This window comes from Coregonus clupeaformis, chromosome 7 (genome assembly GCF_020615455.1).
Source record: "Coregonus clupeaformis isolate EN_2021a chromosome 7, ASM2061545v1, whole genome shotgun sequence".
NCBI lineage: Eukaryota > Metazoa > Chordata > Actinopteri > Salmoniformes > Salmonidae > Coregonus > Coregonus clupeaformis.
The window spans coordinates 23676476-23697758 of NC_059198.1; the positions used below are offsets into that span (position 1 = coordinate 23676476).

Consider the following 21283-nt stretch of genomic DNA (forward strand, 5'->3'; position numbering starts at 1 on the left):
ACACAGAGAAGAGTTCAGAGTTCAGATCAGGCAAGTCAAGGCAGTCCTGTAGGCTTTACCTGGCGGTCACGTTTTCTGGAGGCCAGAGACCAAGATATCTTGTGATTTGTAAGCTATGTATCCGTAGGGGAGGTGAGGTGGGGGGGGAGAAGTGTCAATCGGAAAAGAAAAATATGATATTAGAGCAAGCTTAACACCTTACTTAGACCTCTGGTCAGAAAGTGTATGTTATACTGTCATCAGCATGACGGAAGTTAGAAGTAGTCAGATTGGTTATGTAGCTGTCAAGCTAGCCATGTTTAGCCAAGCTGTAGCCTGACACATACAGGGAAAAAAGTATTGGATCCCCTGCTGATGTTGTACGTTTGCCCACTGACAAAGACATGATCAGTCTATAATTTTAATGGTAGGTTTATTTGAACAGTGAGAGACAGAATAACAACAACAAAATCCAGAAAAACGCATGTCACAAATGTTATAAATTGATTTGCATTTTAATGAGGGAAATACGTTTTTGACCCCTCTGCAAAACATTACTTAGTACTTGGTGTCAAAACCCTTGTTGGCAATCACAGAGGTCAGTGTCACGGATTCAGCCGAGGCTGCCCCTCCTCGCTCGGGCAGGCTTCGGCGTTCGTCGTCACCGGAGTACTAGCTGCCACCAATCGATGTTTCTGTGTCTCACTAGTCCTGTCTTTATTATTCACACCTGTTACTAATTAGGCTTATTAGTTTCCCTATATTACCTCTGTTTTCCCTCCTGGGTGTGTGCGTGATTGTTCTTTGTTACGTCGTATGTTGAGCTGTTGTTTTTGCTCTTCTCTACGTGGAGGGTTTGCTATGGTTTACTTTGAGTCTAGTAAAGCCATTCATCTCTCAGTTCTGTGTCCTGCGCCTGATTCCGTTTCCCCACTTCACCCAGACACTGACAGTCAGACGTTTCGTGTAGTTGACCACCAGGTTTGCACACATCTCAGGAGGGATTTTGTCCCACTCCTCTTTGCAGATCTTCTCCAAGTCATTATGGTTTCGAGGCTGACGTTTGGCAACTCGAACCTTCAGCTCCCTCCACAGATGTTCTATGGGATTAAGGTCTGGAGACTGGCTAGGCCACTCCAGGACCTTAATGTGCTTCTTCTTGAGCCACTCCTTTGTTGCCTTGGCCGTGTGTTTTGGGTCATTGTCATGCTGGAATACCCATCCACGACCCATTTTCAATGCCCTGGCTGAGGGAAGGAGGTTCTCACCCAAGATTTGACGGTACATGGCCCCGTCCATCGTCCCTTTGATGCGGTGAAGTTGTCCTGTCCCCTTAGCAGAAAAACTCAATCAGAAAGATTTCTGTGGACAGGTGTCTTTTATACAGGTAACAAGCTGAGATTAGGAGCACTCCCTTTAAGAGTGTGCTCCTAATCTCAGCTCGTTACCTGTATAAAAGACACCTGGGAGACAGAAATCTTTCTGATTGAGCGGGGGTCAAATACTTATTTCCCTCATTAAAATGCAAATCAATTTATAACATTTTTGACATGCGTTTTTCTGGATTTTTTTGTTATTCTGTCTCTCACTGTTCAAATAAACCTACCATTAAAATTATAGACTGATCATGTCTTTGTCAGTGGGCAAACGTACAAAATCAGCAGGGGATCCAATACTTTTTTCCCTCACTGTAAACCCTTACGCTTCCTTATTCATATGCTATGTCATGATTATGACCGCATAGCCCATGCTCTTTCTTTCTCTCTCTATTGTTGGGAAGGGCCGTAAGTAAACATTTCACTGTTAGTCTACACCTGTTGTTTACCAAGCATGTGACTAAACAAATTTGAAGTGCTCAAATAAAGAGTTACCCTCTCTTTCCCTCTATGTGTGTCTGTGTATCTTGCCTTTTCCCCTTAGTGCAGTATCTCTATCAGTCTTTAGCTCTGTTTCAATATCCACACTAATACACCACTTAAAATGAAGCCATCTATTGGGCATCATGCATTCTAAGTGGTATGTTAGTGTGGACACTGGGACCTTGGCGTGTGTCTCAGAGAGGGACTTACTGCCTGGTTCTCCATGCGGGCGAAGATGACGTTGAGCATCTGAGTGAGCGTGGCCTTAGCCGTGGTCTGGTTGATGAGGTTCTTGCTGGCTAGGTAGATGTTGTAGCAGGTCCTGACCGCCTGCAGCACCGTGCCCTCGTGGATCTCTATGTGCTGGGAGGTCACCGCCGTCAACAGGGCCTTGTGGGAGGGGGGGGCGGGAGTGAGGAAAAGAGGGAGGGAAGGGGAGAGAGAGAGAGAGAGAGAGAGAGAGAGAGAGAGAGAGAGAGAGAGAGAGAGAGAGAGAGAGAGAGAGAGAGAGAGAGAGAGAGAGAGAGAGAGAGAGAGAGAGAGAGAGAGAGAGAGAGAGAGAGAGAGAGAGAGAGAGGTCTATCATGGCTACTCATAGCATAAATGACTTGTGTGAAAGACACAATGAATAGATTAAAAACAGAGCTACAGTCCTCTGCATCTCACATCTCTGACCTCTTGACCATCCTCCTCCCAGTCACAGCTATACTGGGCCGAGCTGAGCCAAGATGCGCTGAGCTGAGCCAAACTGAGCTGACAGCAGATTAGGGGTAGAGGCTGAGATTTGGGCTTCTGTTTCACAGCGAGGAGTACTGTACTGTACTAGGAAAGAACACTGCCCCTGCAAGACGATCAGGCCCTCTGACTCACAGCACTTACTGTCAGTCATCACTTCTAAGTAGTCTTAATATGACCCTTCTCACAGCAGGAAAATAATCCTACAGCAACAGGAAATGTGAATTATTATGTGGATTGTAATTAATGGACATTTTTGTAGGGGTTGATACATTTTTCGTTAGGGCAAATCAAGTCTGAAACTTTAAATTGGAAATTACAAACTTTAGAATACTTTTTAACCTTGAATACACTACAATTTTCATTTCTCTGAGAAAATTCTCTGTGACAACATAGTTATCAAATTAAGATAGCAGATCTGTACACCTCCCTCAACCACTGCTAAGTGCACTTCTCGTCATCCATCACTACTTAGTGCACTAACCTCAGTGTACTTCTCTCAGTGTATCTCTATTTGCACATCATCTCTTGCACATCTATCATTCCAGTGTTAATACTAATTGTAATTATTTTGCACTATAGCCTATTTTATTGCCTTACCTCCATAACTTGCTAAATTTGCACACTGTATATTATATGTATTTCTGTTGTATTTTTGACTTTGTTTTGTTTTACCCCATATGTAACTCTGTGTTGTTGTTTTTATCGCACTGCTTTGCTTTATCTTGGCCAGGTCGCAGTTGTAAATGAGAACTTGTTCTCAACTGGTTTACCTGGTTAAATAAAGGTGAAATAAAAAAATTAAATAAAAAAATCCACTGCTTAGTGCACTTCCCTCAACCATTACCCTCCTGTCTACAGGTGACCGTAACACACAGACAGACTCACTACACAGATATAACACTATTCTATATACTAAATAATCACCATGCAGGAAAGCACAGAAACCTACAATAGCAGGACACAGTATCCAAAACACACCCAGTTCCCAGCAGAGAGACCAAACAACAGCAGTCGCCAACCTTTATGATCTGTAGCTGCACCCCCTCGTCTGTCTGTGGTCCCTGGAAGCAGCCACAAATGGTCTCGATGATCCTGTCGATGAGCTTCTTGCCCGGGGCAGCGCTGTCTGGACCGTTGCCTGTCAGGTGGCCGTACGCTATCAGCTTCTACAAGACACACCCCAAACACACAGAGGAACACAGTCAGAAAAACACAACTCCTGAATTCCATTCAGAAACACCCCATATAAACATGAACTGTACTATGTATGAACTAAGCAAACAATACATTTTTTTCTAGTTCAGTTCTGGGTCAAATTTAGATTTGAACTGAAATAAAAATGACTCCAGTTGAATCCAGCTGATATGATAGTTCTTCACCACGATGCCTCATTTGTTGTGACATATCATTAGAGAACCTCCAAAGGAAAGAAACATAGACATACAGTAGTAGACACACAGGGTTCACTTCCTGACCTCCTCTGTCACTGACCTGTAAACAGTCTAGGGATGTGACGACGATGCGGGGACATTTGGACTGACACGCCAACTCAAACGGCAGGAAGTACTTGTCGGCCTCGACGAAGCTGGTCTTTGATTTGATTGGCGGAAGAGCGCTAGAATCTGATTTGCTGTCTGGAGGCGGACTGGAGAAAAAAGATTATACAATCTAGTCTGTTCTCTACTCAAAACATGATAAAAACATAACCTAGATTTAAACCAGCCTTTATTCTGGCATTCACAGACTACTAACAATGTACTGTTAATGTATTTATGCATGTACTGTATGCAGCTCAATTTAAAACACTGTAAGCGGCTAACTTTTACAAAGAAACACAACTGCAATTCTTCTACTTTAGGAAAAGTATGAGAGATCCATGATGTCATACACCTGATAATAATGCTCTCAGCTCCAACTCTGTTGACTGTCTTTACACTGTCAAAAATCTTTGTAGCCAAAATCGCATCCTTGTGACTGTTGCTAAAGAATAAAACCAAGGTAAAAGCCATATTTGTGAGTGCTGTCTGTCTTTATGGATCCTAGATCTAAACCAGGGGTCCTTGGCTGTGGGCTAAAATATTATAGATTTAACCCAGGGGTCCTTGGCTGTGGGCTAAAATATTATAGATTTAACCCAGGGGTCCTTGGCTGTGGGCTAAAATATTATAGATTTAACCCAGGGGTCCTTGGCTGTGGGCTAAAATATTATAGATTTAACCCAGGGGTCCTTGGCTGTGGGCTAAAATATTATAGATTTAACCCAGGGGTCCTTGACTGTGTGCTAAAATATTATAGATCTAAACCAGGGGTCATTGGCTGTGGGTTAAAATATTATAGATCTAAACCTGGGGTCATTGGCTGTGGGCTAAAATATTATTCTGCAGAACAACCACACCCAGACTGCACTGAGCTCTGAGCCAAGGATGGAGGACTTGAGAGAGGAAGAGAGAGAAGGGAGAGAGGGGAGAGAGAGAAGGGAAGGGCTGTGTTTGTCTTGGCAGAGAGAAAGGGATGACTTCAGCTTCTTTAGAGGGATAACCTCGCAGAGTGCAGTGGGACACGGGAGAGAGAGCAGGAGAGAGAGAAAGAGTGAGAGAGAGAAAGAGAGCGAGAGAGAAAGAGAGCGAGAGAGAGAGCGGGAGAGAAAGAGAGAGAGAGAGAAAGCGGTGGATAAGGAAGAGAAGAGGAAGCATACAGAATTCTGAAAGATGATATGATAAGCATGATTGAGTATTTCAACCAATATGGCCTCAGTCGTTGTTTTGAATGGAAATGTCCATTCTACTTCTGCTAATTCTATGCATGGGTCTGAGTCATGAGTCACTGAGTCCCTCCCTGCTCTGCATGTGTTTTCCACTCTAATAAGCAACATACAGGATTAGCCTGATCATTTCATAATTTACATAAATATAGGTTTAGCCAGGCTTCTAATGAGACTAAAGAATGCTAACAATATATTCAGCTAGCGTTGCTTTTGGGCTTAATAATTTTGACACTTTTTTGCGTACAAAAGATCCTTGGGGATTACTGATGTTATGGGTGTTTTGTCTTACTTTTCTGACACCAGGAGGGCAGGGCAACTTTGTGAAAGGTTAGGTAAGGTGTCTGTATATAAAGTCCCTACATCCCTTCCTCCTCCCCCACCTAAAGATGAGCCCATTTGGGCAGGTCATCTGTGGGAGGAAGCTTAGATACTGTGTCTGTACGATCCAGTGAATCTGCCCTCCCACCTAGCCCACCTCCTTCTACCCACCCCCTCAGCCCACCTCTCTCTACCCACCCCCCCGCCCTAACTCCCCTTCCCACCCCCAGCCTAACTCCCCTACCCACCCCCAGCCTAACTCCCCTACCCACCCCCAGCCTAGCTCCCCTACCCACCCCCAGCCTAACTCCCCCTACCCACCCCCAGCCTAACTCCCCTACCCACCCCCAGCCTAACTACCCTACCCACCCCCAGCCTAACTCCCCTTCCCACCCCCAGCCTAACTCCCCTACCCACCCCCAGCCTAGCTCCCCTACCCACCCCCCAGCCTAACTACCCTACCCACCCCCAGCCTAGCTCCCCTACCCACCCCCCAGCCTAACTCCCCTACCCACCCCCAGCCTAACTCCCCTACCCACCCCCAGCCTAACCTCCCTACCCACCCCCAGCCTAACTCCCCTACCCACCCCCAGCCCTAACTCCCCTACCCACCCCCAGCCTAGCTCCCCTACCCACCCCCAGCCTAACTCCCCTACCCACCCCCAGCCTAACTCCCCTACCCACCCCCAGCCTAACTCCCCTACCCCATCCTAACTCCCCTACCCACCCCCATCCTAACTCCCCTACCCACCCCCAGCCCTAACTACCCCTACCCACCCCCAGCCTAACTCCCCTACCCACCCCCAGCCTAACTCCCCTACCCACCCCCCAGCCTAACTCCCCTACCCCTACCCACCCCCAGCCTAACTCCCCCTACCCACCCCCAGCCTAACTCCCCTACCCACCCCCAGCCTAGCTCCCCTACCCACCCCCAGTCTAACTCCCCTACCCACCCCCAGCCTAACTCCCCTACCCCCTACCCACCCCCCAGCCTAACTCCCCTACCCACCCCCAGTCTAACTCCCCTACCCACCCCCAGCCTAGCTCCCCCTACCCACCCCCAGTCTAACTCCCCTACCCACCCCCAGCCTAACTCCCCTACCCCTACCCACCCCCCAGCCTAACTCCCCTACCCCCCCCATCTACCCACCCCCAGCCTAACTCCCCTACCCACCCCCAGCCTAACTCCCCTACCCACCCCCCAGCCTAGCTCCCCTACCCACCCCCCCAGCCTAGCTCCCCTACCCACCCCCAGTCTAACTCCCCTACCCACCCCCAGCCTAACTCCCCTACCCACCCCCAGCCTAACTCCCCTACCCACCCCCAGCCTAACTCCCCTACCCACCCCCAGCCTAACTCCCCTACCCCAGGGGTCTCATTTGGGCAGAGCTAGCCTAGCTGGCACACGGAACATGCTGATCCAGTTCTGCTGTGGGACTCTCGAGGGGGTACTCATGGTATATTTCATTCCTCAGATCCAGTTACCGGGCAGAAAAGCGCCACAAACACACACGCAAATGCTCCCTCTCCCAGGTGAAAGCCAGCTTCTCTCTCTCTGTCTTTCCATTTCTCTCTCTCCCGCTCTAACACACACACACGCACGCACACACACCCTCTCAGGCTAGAGCTGGGCACTAGGCAGGGGTCCAGGGGTTACTCCCGAGTGGCGCAGTGGTCTAAGGCACTGCATCGCAGTCCCAGCTGTGCCACTAGAGATCCTGGTTCGTATCCAGGCTCTGTCGTAGCCGGCCGCGACCGGGAGACCCATGGGGCGGCGCGCACAATTGGCCCAGCGTCGTCCAGGGTAGGGGAGGGATTTGGCCGGCAGGGGATGTAGCTCAGTTGGTAGAGCATGGCGTTTGCAACGCCAGGGTTGTGGGTTCGATAAAATTATGCATGCACTAACTGTAAGTCGCTCTGGATAAGAGCGTCTGCTAAATGACTAAAATGTAAAAATGTAAATGTCCAAGAGAAAAGCCATTAATGACAGGGAGAAGTAGACCAGGTGGAGAGACAAATAAAAACACACTGGAGGCCACACACACACACACACACACACACACACACACACACACACAACACACACACACAAAACACACACACACACAAAACACACTTCATACTGAACTCAAGGGCACGCTAAGGCGAGGTTTGATTTCAAAACAAGCGTTAAAATGTACAAGAACAGTACAGGCAGAGACATTCAGTAGGGTGAAAGGAAACAAAGAAATCACCTAAATTAACCAGGATGTATTCCTAAACAGAATTAAAACAAATGTACCTTAATTTTTCAGTCTCTTCCTTTATTTCTTCTGAAAAGAGAGAGAGAAAGAGAGGGAGGGAGAAACCATTAGAAACATTGAGGAAACAGTCAAAGAGGAAAGTAAATTCTGCTGTATTATACTAAACTAATGACATCATTGGGAATAGCAGATAGCAGGCCCTGGCAGCAGTAAGGAGCCTGCTTATTAATGAATAGTGAGGTAGGGAGCCTGCTTATTAATGAACAGTGAGGTAGGGAGCCTGCTTATTAATGAATAGTGAGGTAGGGAGCCTGCTTATTAATGAATAGTGTGGTAGGGAGCCTTCTTATTAATAAATAGTGCGGTGGGAGCCTGCTTATTAATGAATAGTGAGGTAGGGAGCCTGCTTATTAATGAATAGTGAGGTAGGGAGCCTCCTTATTAATGAATAGTGTGGTAGGGAGCCTTCTTATTAATGAATAGTGCGGTAGGGAGCCTGCTTATTAATGAATAGTGAGGTAGGGAGCCTGCTTATTAATGAATAGTGAGGTAGGGATCCTGCTTATTAATGAATAGTGAGGTAGGGATCCTGCTTATTAATGAATAGTGAGGTAGGGATCCTGCTTATTAATGAATAGTGAGGTAGGGATCCTGCTTATTAATGAATAGTGAGGTAGGGAGCCTTCTTATTAATGAATAGTGAGGTAGGGAGCCGGCTTATTAATGAATAGTGAGGTAGGGATCCTGCTTATTAATGAATAGTGAGGTAGGGAGCCTGCTTATTCATGAATAGTGAGGTAGGGAGCCTGCTTATTAATGAATAGTGAGGTAGGGAGCCTGCTTATTAATGAATAGTTTGGTAGGGATCCTGCTTATTAATGAATAGTGTGGTAGGGAGCCTTCTTATTAATGAATAGTGCGGTAGGGAGCCTGCTTATTAATGAATAGTGAGGTAGGGAGCTTGCTTATTAATGAATAGTGAGGTAGGGAGCCTGCTTATTAATGAATAGTGTGGTAGGGAGCCTGCTTATTAATGAATAGTGTGGTAGGGATCCTGCTTATTAATGAATAGTGTGGTAGGGAGCCTTCTTATTAATGAATAGTGTGGTAGGGATCCTGCTTATTAATGAATAGTGAGGTAGGGATCCTGCTTATTAATGAATAGTGAGGTAGGGACCCTGCTTATTAATGAATAGTGCATTTAGCTGATTATCTATCTTCTCTCTTGTCTGGGGAGTCAGAGTGAAGTGTTGATAAATTCTGTAAGTGGGACAGAACAGGATGTAGATAAGAACCTCTTAAGACGGCAGGTTGCCTTAGGGCGGCAGGTAGCCTAGCGGTTAAGAGCGTTGGGATACACACACTTACGTATGCATGCAAACAAACTCAATAAGAAGTTGGCCTACAATGAGTATGTGAGTGTGTTTTACAATACACACTCTTTTGTTTTGGTGTTAGGTAGACATTCCACACTGCAACACACCCAGTCATTGTGACAGTTCTAGAGGAGTCTGGGTGCTGTGCCTCTGTTCTGTGGCACAATTCACTCTGCTATGCACCGAGTGAATGTGGATTTTAGCTCTCTCAACACAGTGACTCAGGGGGAGTCTAGGAAGTGCTTAAAACATACAGCAACACTCGCCAGAGCCCTCCAAAGAATACTACCCTCGTATTATTAAAAAAAGGCCACTACAATAGTGACAGCTCAATTATTTATATTGCTACGAGGCACATTTTTGCGTCAAAATCAACTTGAGGGTCAAGTTAACGTGCAACACATAATTTAATCAGCTGTGGTTTCAGGACCACTTCACAGTCTAGTAGGAATAGAATAAAACACCAGCCGATAACGAGGGCTTTTTAATCACAGGCACAGTCATTAAACCCTTATTTCCTTCTACTCTATATACATTTACATACCATATAAAAAGGGACATACAGTGCCTTCGGAAAGTATTCAGACCCCCCTTCAAACTGTCCTGCAGACGAGGATAGTCACCCCCCCAGCACTGAACATACCCAGCTCCCATAACTGCACTGCTCCTCCATCATTGAGAGGGATACATTCACAGAGCTGGAGAGAGACATGGTGGAGCTCAGACAGCTAGTCCACACAATCCAGACAGAACAGACCAGCACAACAACACCCCCCCAAACAAGACCCGGAGGGCAGAAGGTGGAGATGGACGGCTGTCTGAGAGAGCAGGCCGCACTCTGGACTGAGCTGAGAGAACTTAAAGAGGCACACATGGCACTGAAAGAAGAGGTGAGAAAGCTGAGGTGTGACAGAGAGCAGGACACTCCCCCAGAGAAGCCAGCAGAACAGCCCACCTCAGACCCGGACCACAACATCAACACCACAATGGGACACACAACACAGGACCCACCAACCCAACAGACCCCACCCCCTCCTAACAGCCCCCCCTGTCAGTTCCCCTGATAGCCCTCTTGACAACCCCACAGATCCACTGAGGACACACAAAAGCCAGAGATTGTGCTCCTCATTGACTCAAATGGCAAATACATTCAAGAGGATACACTTTTTCCCAAACACAAAGTGGCTAAACTCTGATGCCCAAACACTTGGAATGCCTTGGAGCTGTTGTCAGAGGACATACTAGGGTCACCCAGCCACATAATAATACACCCAGGCACAAACGACCTGAGAGCACAGCAGGAAAGGGTGGCCAGAGCACTCAAGGGAATGATTGAAAAAGCTGCTTCTACTTTCCCCAACGCACAAGTGGTTATCTCCACCCTGCTACCTTGAAAATACTTTCACCCTGCTACCATACAGCGGGTAAACGCAGGTATTTCCCATGACTGTGCCTCAAAACCAAATGTTTACCTGGCCCATCACCCCACCCTGGACTTGAACAGCCTTTACGACCAGGTCCACCTATACAAGGCAGCAGTGCCCACCTTCGCCAGGACCCTAAAGGAGACATCACCCTCAACCATAGCCCCAACACCTCACACAGGAGCAACAGATCAACAGACACCCCGCCCAGATCAGCGGGACCCCTCCCCCGACCTACACATAGAGGACCAACGCCGAGAGGACCTACATCCAGACCATAGCACCCCCACCCTAACCAATCAATGCCCCCCCAAACCAACCATGTCCACACCCCATATATGCCCCCTCAGATCAGAAATATGCCCCTCCTGCCCACCCCATGCCCCCCACTCCCGCAAAGAGGGCCTCAACATGAAAGTCACACATATGCCCAGGCCGTGAGCAGGCAAACATGCCCAACCCCCACTCTTACACTAGCCCAAGCCAATGGCATGTACCAGATGCTGAGCAGGCTCTGCTCACACTTACTGGTCTGAGGCCAAACCACACGACCAACAACATTGGACACTTTATGGAACACAAAGCCTTCACCATCTCATCCTGGAATATCCAAGGCCTGAGGTCATCTTCCTTTGGCCTAAAGACTTCACCAAAGAAATTAGAAATACAGACATTGTCATCCTACAAGAAACATGGTATCGAGGAGATGGACCCACTGGTTGCCCTCTAGGTTACAGAGAGCTGGTAGTCCCATTCACCAAACTACCAGGTGTGAAACAGGAAGAGACTCAGGGGGCATGCTAATATGGTATAGAGCAGACCTAGCTCACTCCATTAAATTAATCAAAAACAGGAACATTTTACATTTGGCTAGAAATTCAAAAGGAAATGATCTCAACAGAGAAAAATGTCCTCCTGTGTGCTACCTACAGTGGGGAGAACAAGTATTTGATACACTGCCGATTTTGCAGGTTTTCCTACTTACAAAGCATGTAGAGGTCTGTAATTTTTATCATAGGTACACTTCAACTGTGAGAGACGGTATCTAAAACAAAAATCCAGAAACTCAAATTGTATGATTTTTCTGTAATTAATTTGCATTTTATTGCATGACATTGAAGATGGGTCGTGGCTGGGTCTTCCAGCATGACAATGACCAAAACACACAGCCAGGGCAACTAAGGAGTGGCTCCGTAAAGAAGCATCTCAAGGTCCTGGAGTGGCCTAGCCAGTCTCCAGACCTGAACCCAATAGAACATATTTGGAGGGAGCTGAAAGTCCGTATTGCCCAGCGACAGCCCCCGAAACCTGAAGGATCTGGAGAAGGTCTGTATGGAGGAGTGGGCCAAAATCCCTGCTGCAGTGTGTGCAAACCTGGTCAAGACCTACAGGAAACATATGATCTCTGTAATTGCAAACAAAGGTTTCTGTACCAAATATTAAGTTCTGCTTTTCTGATGTATCAAATACTTATGTCATGCAATAAAATGCAAATTAATTACTTAAAAATCATACAATGTGATTTTCTGGATTTTTGTTTTAGATTCCGTCTCTCACAGTTTAAGTGTACCTATGATAAAAATTACAGACCTCTACATGCTTTGTAAGTAGGAAAACCTGCAAAATCGGCAGTGTATCAAATACATGTTCTCCCCACTGTATATCCCCCCACTAGAATCCCCATACTTTAATGAAGACAGCTTCTCCATCCTGGAGGGAGAAATCAATCATTTCCAGGCCCAGGCACTGTGGCGACCTAAATGCCAGAACTGGACAAGAACCTGATAGACTTAGCACACAGGGGGACAAACACCGACCTGGAGGTGACAGCATTCCCTCCCCCATATGCCCCCCTAGGCACAACTACGACAACATAACCAACAGAAACGGGTCACAACTCCTGCAGCTCTGTCGCACGCTGGGTATGTACATAGTCAATGGTAGGCTTCGAGGGGACTCCTACGGTAGGTACACCTATAGCTCATCTCTTGGCAGTAGTACTGTAGACTACTTTATCACTGACCTCAATCCAGAGTATCTCAGAGCATTCACAGTCAGCCCACTGACACCCCTATCAGATCACAGCAAAATCACAGTCTACTTGAACAGAGCAATACTCAATCATGAGGCATCAAAGCCAAAGGAACTGAATAATATTAAGAAATGCTATAGATGGAAGGAAAGTAGTTTGGAAACCTACCAAAAAACTATTAGGCAACAACAAAGTCAATCCCTTTTAGACAACTTCCTGGACAAAATGTTTCACTGTAATAGTGAATGTGTAAACTTGGCAGTAGAAAACCTAAACAGTATATTTGACCTCTCAGCCTCCCTATCAAATCAAAACATTTCAAGCAGACAACCTAAGAAAATGAACAACTATCACGTCTCCTCCCGTTGCTCCCCTCCGGCGCACTGATTCGCCGGTCTACTGAGCCACCGGTCTGAGCGCACCACCTCGGCAACACCGGAATGGAAACCCAACGCACCCTAATCACCTCCAGCGTACCTGCACCTCATCATCTCATCACCACCCCTATTTAGCCCTGGACTGTTCTGGATGATGTTGTGAGTGATTGTTAAGCTTCGTGTCGTTTACTCTATCTTTGTCATTGTTAAGTAAACCTTGACCTTGTTAATTCCTGCGTCTGCGTCTTGCCTCTTCATATACTCAGTACCCGTCACAGAATCACACACCAAACAAAAATGGATGCAACAGGAGTTCCCCAGTGCCTCGACCAGCACCAGCAGCAGCTTGCCCATTTGAACGCCGCCATGCAGGAAGTGCTCCAAACTCTGCATAATCTGCCCAGCGCTCGGTTCCGCCTCAGGGAGCGGTGAGTGCCCCAATCCACCTGTTCCCGTGCTATCACCCACTTCTGCGGGAACCCTCGCCTAATGGAGCGCTATGACGGTAAAACTACTAAATGTAGCCGCTTCCTGCTACAGGTTTCACTTTATCTGGCGCGTCAGCCTGGGGCATATCCATCTGACCAAGCCAGGATAGCGCTGGTGATTTCACTACTTAAAAGGAAAGGCACTGGATTGGGCCACGGCAGTCTGGGAAGGAGAGGAGGCAGTGGCACTACCCTACCCCACCTTCCTCGCTCGGTTCAGGGCGGTGTTTGAGGCCATGGAGAAGTATGTCTCCTGAGTGGCGCAGTGGTCTAAGGCACTGCATCGCAGTACTAACTGTGCCACTAGAGATCCTGGTTCGAATCCAGGCTCTGTCGCAGCCGGCCGCGACCGGGAGACTCATGGGCGGCGCACAATTGGCCCAGCGTCGTCCAGGGTAGGGGAGGGAATGGCCGGCAGGGATGTAGCTCAGTTGATAGAGCATGGCGTTTGTAACGCCAGGGTTGTGGGTTTGATTCCCACGGGGGGCCAGTATAAAAAAAAAAAAAATGTATTCACTAACTGTAAGTCGCTCTGGATAAGAGCGTCTGCTAAATGACTAAAATGTAAATGTAAAATGTATGTGGCGGAGACCCTGAAACAGGGGTTCATCAGACGCTTTACCTCTCCTGCCTCCGCCAGCTTCTTCTTCGTGGCCAAAAAAGACGGAGGACTGAGACCATGCATAGACTACAGGGGGCTGAACGCAGTCACCACCAAGTACCGGTACCCCCTCCCTCTGGTTCCGTCGGACATCGAGCAGCTACGAGGGGCCCGGTACTTTACCAAGTTGGACCTGAGGAGTGCCTACAACTTGATCCGAATCCGGGAAGGAGACGAGTGGAAGACGGCATTCAACACTACCTCAGGCCACTATGAATACTGCGTCATGCCCTACGGCCTCGCCAACGCACCTTCTGTGTTCCAGTCCTTCGTCAATGACGTGTTCCGGGACATGCTGAGTAGACAGGTGGTGGTGTACATTGACGATATCCTGATCTACTCGGCTACGTTTGAGGAGCACGTCAGGGACATACGAGCTGTCCTACTCCGCCTCCGGGAACACAGGCTGTTGGTGAAGGGGGAGAAATGCGAATTCCACCAACAGGCCATCTCCTTCCTGGAGCCATCGCCGCCAATCCCACTGGCTCCAGGTCATCTATAAATCTCCGCAAGGCAAATCCCTGCCTTATCTTAGCTCATTGGTCACCATAGCAACACCCACCCGTAGTATGCGCTCCAGCAGGTATATCTCACTGGTCATCCACAAAGCCAACACCTCCTTTGGCCGCCATTCCTTCCAGTTCTCTGCTGCTAATGACTGGAACGAACTGCAAAAATCTCTGAAGCTTATCTCCCTCACTAACTTTAAGCATCAGTTGTCAGAGCAGCTTACCGATCACTGCACCTGTACACAGCCTATCTGTAATTAGCCCACCCAACTACCTCATCCCCATATTGTTATTTATGTTGCCCATTTGCACCCCAGTATCTCTATTTGCACCTCATCTTCTGCACATCTATCACTCGTGTTAATACTAAATTGTAATTATTTTGCACTATGGCCTATTTATTGCCTTACCTCCATAACTTACTACATTTGCACACACTGTATATAGATTTTATATTGTGTTATTGACTGTATGTTTTGTTTACCCAATATGTAACTCTGTGTTGTTGTTTTTATCGTACTGCTTTGCTTTATCTTGGCCAGGTCGCAGTTGTAAATGAGAACTTGTTCTTAACTGGCCTACCTGGTTAAATAAAGGTTAAATAAAAAATATACAGCTCTGGAAAAAATTAAGAGACCACTGCAAATGTTTCTTAAATCAGCATCTCTACATGTATGATAGCCATTCCATTCCAGTGTCTGTTGAATTCCAACACATGCACACCTCATTCTACTGAATTAGGTACTGATTAGGTGATCATCTGAACCAAATGTTATTTAACGGGGAAAAGTATAAAAACCACTGCTGTGGTCATCACTATCCTCTTGCAATACATATTTACATTTACATTTACATCATTTAGCAGATGCTCTTATCCAGAGCGACTTACAATTTGGTGCATTCACCTTATAGCCAGTGGGATAACCACTTTACAATATGTTTTTTTCTCTTTCTTTGGGGTGGGGTAAGGGGGGGTAGAAGGATTACTTTATCCTATCCCAGGTATTCCTTAAAGAGGTGGGGTTTCAAGTGTCTCCGGAAGGTGGTGAGTGACTCCGCTGTCCTGGCGTCGTGAGGGAGCTTGTTCCACCATTGGGGTGCCAGAGCAGCGAACAGTTTTGACTGGGCTGAGCGGGAACTGTGCTTCCGCAGAGGTAGGGGGGCCAGCAGGCCAGAGGTGGATGAACGCAATGCCCTCGTTTGCGTGTAGGGACTGATCAGAGCCTGAAGGTACGGAGGTGCCGTTCCCCTCACAGCTCCGTGAGGCAAGCACCATGGTCTTGTAGCAGATGAGAGCTTCAACTGGAAGCCAGTGGAGTGTGCGGAGGAGCGGGGTGACGTGAGACAACTTGGGAAGGTTGAACACCAGACGGGCTGCGGCATTCTGGATGAGTTGTAGGGGTTTAATGGCACAGGCAGGGAGCCCAGCCAACAGCGAGTTGCAGTAATCCAGACAGGAGATGACAAGTGCCTGGATTAGGACCTGTGCCGCTTCCTGTGTAAGGCAGGGTCGTACTCTCCAAATGTTGTAGAGCATGAACCTACAGGATCGGGTCACCGCCTTGATGTTAGCGGAGAACGACAGGGTGTTGTCCAGGGTCACGCCAAGGCTCTTCGCACTCTGGGAGGAGGACACAATGGAGTTGTCAACCGTGATGGCGAGATCATGGAACGGGCAGTCCTTCCCCAGGAGGAAGAGCAGCAATAGGACCAGCTGGATGGCAAAAACAGTGCTAATAGTACCTCAAAAGTAACATTAATCAAAAAATAACTATTGACCATGCCAAAAGAGTTGAAAAGGAACGTTTTGAGTGAGGAAAAGAAGGGTTCAATTCTGGCTTTACTGGCAGAGGGATACAGTGAGCATCAGGTTGCTTCCATCCTTAAAATTTCAAAGACGGCGGTTCATAAGAACAAGGTCAAGCAGCAGACATTGGGGACAACAAAGCTACAGACCGGCAGAGGGCGAAAACGACTCTCCACTGACCGGGAAGACCGCCAACTCATTCGAATGTCACTCAACAACCGTAGGATGACATCAAGTGACCTACAAAAAGAATGGCAAACGGCAGCTGGGGTGAAGTGCACGGCGAGGACGGTTCGAAACAGGCTCCTAGGGGCAGGGCTGAAGTCGTGCAAAGCTAGAAAAAAGCCCTTCATCAATGAGAAGCAAAGAAGAGCCAGGCTGAGGTTTGCAAAAGACCATAAGGATTGGACCGTAGAGGACTGGAGTATGGTCATCTCCTCTGATGAGTCCAATTTTCAGCTTTGCCCAGCACCTGGTTGTCTAATGGTTAGACGGAGACCTGGAGAGGCCTACAAGCCACAGTGTCTCGCACCCACTGTGAAATTTGGTGGAGGATCGGTGATGATCTGGGGGTGCTTCAGCAAGGCTGGAATCGTGCAGATTTGTCTTTGTGAAGGACGCATGAATCAAGCCACGTACAAGGTTGTCCTGGAAGAAAACTTGCTTCCTTTTGCTCTGACATTGTTCCCCAACTCTGAGGATTGGTTTTTCCAGCAGGACAATGCGCCATGCCACACAGCCAGGTCAATCAAGGTGTGGATGGAGGACCACCAGATCAAGACCCTGTCATGGCCAGCCCAATCTCCAGACCTGAACCCCATTGAAAACTTCTGGAATGTGATCAAGAGGAAGATGGATGGTCACTAGCCATCAAACAAAGCCGAGCTGCTTGAATTTTTGCGCCAGGAGTGGCATAAAGTCACCCAACATCAATGTGAAAGACTGGTGGAGAGCATGCCAAGACGCATGAAAGCTGTGATTGAAAATCAGGGTTATTCCACCAAATATTGATTTAGTTGATATTGAAGTTAAAACATTAGTATTGTGTTGTTTAAAAATGAACATGAACTTATTTTCTTTGCATTATTTGAGGTCTGACAATACTGCATATTTTTTGTTATTTTGACCAGTTGTCATTTTCTGCAAATAAATGCTCTAAATGACAATATTTTTATTTGGAATTTGGGAGAAATGTTGTCAGTAGTTTATAGAATAAACAAAAATGTTAATTTCACCCAAACACATACCTATAAATATTAAAACCAGAGAAACTTATATTTTTGCAGTGGTTTCTTAATTTTTTCCAGAGCTGTATCAAAATAAAATACCGGATCAGTCCTCAGGAGGTGTTCATGGAAGGAGTGAAGACGGACGCCGTCAGGTCATGGCTAGTTCCCACCACCATCAAGGGCCTACAGAGCTTCCTGGGCTTCGCTAATTTCTACCAGCTCCATAGCCGCCCCGCTCACATCTCTCCTTAAGGGTGGGCCTCGGAAGCTGGCCTGGAACCCTGAGGCTGACGCTGCCTTCAAGAGGCTGAAGGAGAGGTTCACCACAGCGCCCATCCTAAAACACCCAGATCCATCTTGTCCTTTCATCCTGGAGGTGGACGCATCAGAGGAGGGCGTGGGTGCGGTCCTCTCCCAGCGGCATGGTAAGCCAGAGAAAATGTATCCCTGTGCCGTTTTCTCTAAAAAAGGCCCTGGCAGCAGTAAGGAGCCTGCTTATTAATGAATAGTGAGGTAGGGAGCCTGCTTATTAATGAACAGTGAGGTAGGGAGCCTGCTTATTAATGAATAGTGAGGTAGGGAGCCTGCTTATTAATGAATAGTGTGGTAGGGAGCCTTCTTATTAATAAATAGTGCGGTGGGAGCCTGCTTATTAATGAATAGTGAGGTAGGGAGCCTGCTTATTAATGAATAGTGTGGTAGGGAGCCTTCTTATTAATGAATAGTGCGGTAGGGAGCCTGCTTATTAATGAATAGTGTGGTAGGGAGCCTTCTTATTAATGAATAGTGCGGTGGGATCCTGCTTATTAATGAATAGTGAGGTAGGGAGCCTGCTTATTAATGAATAGTGTGGTAGGGATCCTGCTTATTAATGAATAGTGCGGTAGGGATCCTGCTTATTAATGAATAGTGAGGTAGGGAGCCTTCTTATTAATGAATAGTGAGGTAGGGAGCCGGCTTATTAATGAATAGTGAGGTAGGGATCCTGCTTATTAATGAATAGTGAGGTAGGGAGCCTGCTTATTCATGAATAGTGAGGTAGGGAGCCTGCTTATTAATGAATAGTGAGGTAGGGAGCCTGCTTATTAATGAATAGTTTGGTAGGGATCCTGCTTATTAATGAATAGTGTGGTAGGGAGCCTTCTTATTAATGAATAGTGCGGTAGGGAGCCTGCTTATTAATGAATAGTGAGGTAGGGAGCTTGCTTATTAATGAATAGTGAGGTAGGGAGCCTGCTTATTAATGAATAGTGTGGTAGGGAGCCTGCTTATTAATGAATAGTGTGGTAGGGATCCTGCTTATTAATGAATAGTGTGGTAGGGAGCCTTCTTATTAATGAATAGTGTGGTAGGGATCCTGCTTATTAATGAATAGTGAGGTAGGGATCCTGCTTATTAATGAATAGTGAGGTAGGGACCCTGCTTATTAATGAATAGTGCATTTAGCTGATTATCTATCTTCTCTCTTGTCTGGGGAGTCAGAGTGAAGTGTTGATAAATTCTGTAAGTGGGACAGAACAGGATGTAGATAAGAACCTCTTAAGACGGCAGGTTGCCTTAGGGCGGCAGGTAGCCTAGCGGTTAAGAGCGTTGGGATACACACACTTACGTATGCATGCAAACAAACTCAATAAGAAGTTGGCCTACAATGAGTATGTGAGTGTGTTTTACAATACACACTCTTTTGTTTTGGTGTTAGGTAGACATTCCACACTGCAACACACCCAGTCATTGTGACAGTTCTAGAGGAGTCTGGGTGCTGTGCCTCTGTTCTGTGGCACAATTCACTCTGCTATGCACCGAGTGAATGTGGATTTTAGCTCTCTCAACACAGTGACTCAGGGGGAGTCTAGGAAGTGCTTAAAACATACAGCAACACTCGCCAGAGCCCTCCAAAGAATACTACCCTCGTATTATTAAAAAAAAGGCCACTACAATAGTGACAGCTCAATTATTTATATTGCTACGAGGCACATTTTTCGTCAAAATCAACTTGAGGGTCAAGTTAACGTGCAACACATAATTTAATCAGCTGTGGTTTCAGGACCACTTCACAGTCTAGTAGGAATAGAATAAAACACCAGCCGATAACGAGGGCTTTTTAATCACAGGCACAGTCATTAAACCCTTATTTCCTTCTACTCTATATACATTTACATACCATATAAAAAGGGACATACAGTGCCTTCGGAAAGTATTCAGACCCCCCTTCAAACTGTCCTGCAGACGAGGATAGTCACCCCCCCAGCACTGAACATACCCAGCTCCCATAACTGCACTGCTCCTCCATCATTGAGAGGGATACATTCACAGAGCTGGAGAGAGACATGGTGGAGCTCAGACAGCTAGTCCACACAATCCAGACAGAACAGACCAGCACAACAACACCCCCCCAAACAAGACCCGGAGGGCAGAAGGTGGAGATGGACGGCTGTCTGAGAGAGCAGGCCGCACTCTGGACTGAGCTGAGAGAACTTAAAGAGGCACACATGGCACTGAAAGAAGAGGTGAGAAAGCTGAGGTGTGACAGAGAGCAGGACACTCCCCCAGAGAAGCCAGCAGAACAGCCCACCTCAGACCCGGACCACAACATCAACACCACAATGGGACACACAACACAGGACCCACCAACCCAACAGACCCCACCCCCTCCTAACAGCCCCCCTGTCAGTTCCCCTGATAGCCCTCTTGACAACCCCCACAGATCCACTGAGGACACACAAAAGCCAGAGATTGTGCTCCTCATTGACTCAAATGGCAAATACATTCAAGAGGATACACTTTTTCCCAAACACAAAGTGGCTAAACTCTGATGCCCAAACACTTGGAATGCCTTGGAGCTGTTGTCAGAGGACATACTAGGGTCACCCAGCCACATAATAATACACCCAGGCACAAACGACCTGAGAGCACAGCAGGAAAGGGTGGCCAGAGCACTCAAGGGAATGATTGAAAAAGCTGCTTCTACTTTCCCCAACGCACAAGTGGTTATCTCCACCCTGCTACCTTGAAAATACTTTCACCCTGCTACCATACAGCGGGTAAACGCAGGTATTTCCCATGACTGTGCCTCAAAACCAAATGTTTACCTGGCCCATCACCCCACCCTGGACTTGAACAGCCTTTACGACCAGGTCCACCTATACAAGGCAGCAGTGCCCACCTTCGCCAGGACCCTAAAGGAGACATCACCCTCAACCATAGCCCCAACACCTCACACAGGAGCAACAGATCAACAGACACCCCGCCCAGATCAGCGGGACCCCTCCCCCGACCTACACATAGAGGACCAACGCCGAGAGGACCTACATCCAGACCATAGCACCCCCACCCCTAACCAATCAATGCCCCCAAACCAACCATGTCCACACCCCATATATGCCCCCTCAGATCAGAAATATGCCCCTCCTGCCCACCCCATGCCCCCCACTCCCGCAAAGAGGGCCTCAACATGAAAGTCACACATATGCCCAGGCCGT

The 21283-nt window shown here is 47.3% G+C and overlaps 1 protein-coding gene across 3 annotated transcripts in view; it reads right to left on the minus strand.

Annotated features, from left to right (window-relative positions):
- The window catches only part of LOC121569230 (brefeldin A-inhibited guanine nucleotide-exchange protein 1-like), a 92170-nt gene that overhangs the window by 42504 nt on the left and 28383 nt on the right, over positions 1-21283 (minus strand). For 2 of the 3 annotated variants that reach the window (XM_041880027.2, XM_041880026.2), the window contains exons 2-6: positions 7940-7970; positions 4068-4221; positions 3596-3742; positions 2049-2228; positions 60-113 (exon numbers count right to left, since the gene is read on the minus strand). In XM_041880027.2, coding sequence (XP_041735961.1) covers positions 60-113; positions 2049-2228; positions 3596-3742; positions 4068-4221; positions 7940-7970 — 566 coding nt within the window. The remainder of the gene's footprint in view (positions 1-59; positions 114-2048; positions 2229-3595; positions 3743-4067; positions 4222-7939; positions 7971-21283) is intronic. The other variant, XM_041880028.2, reaches the window with a different exon arrangement.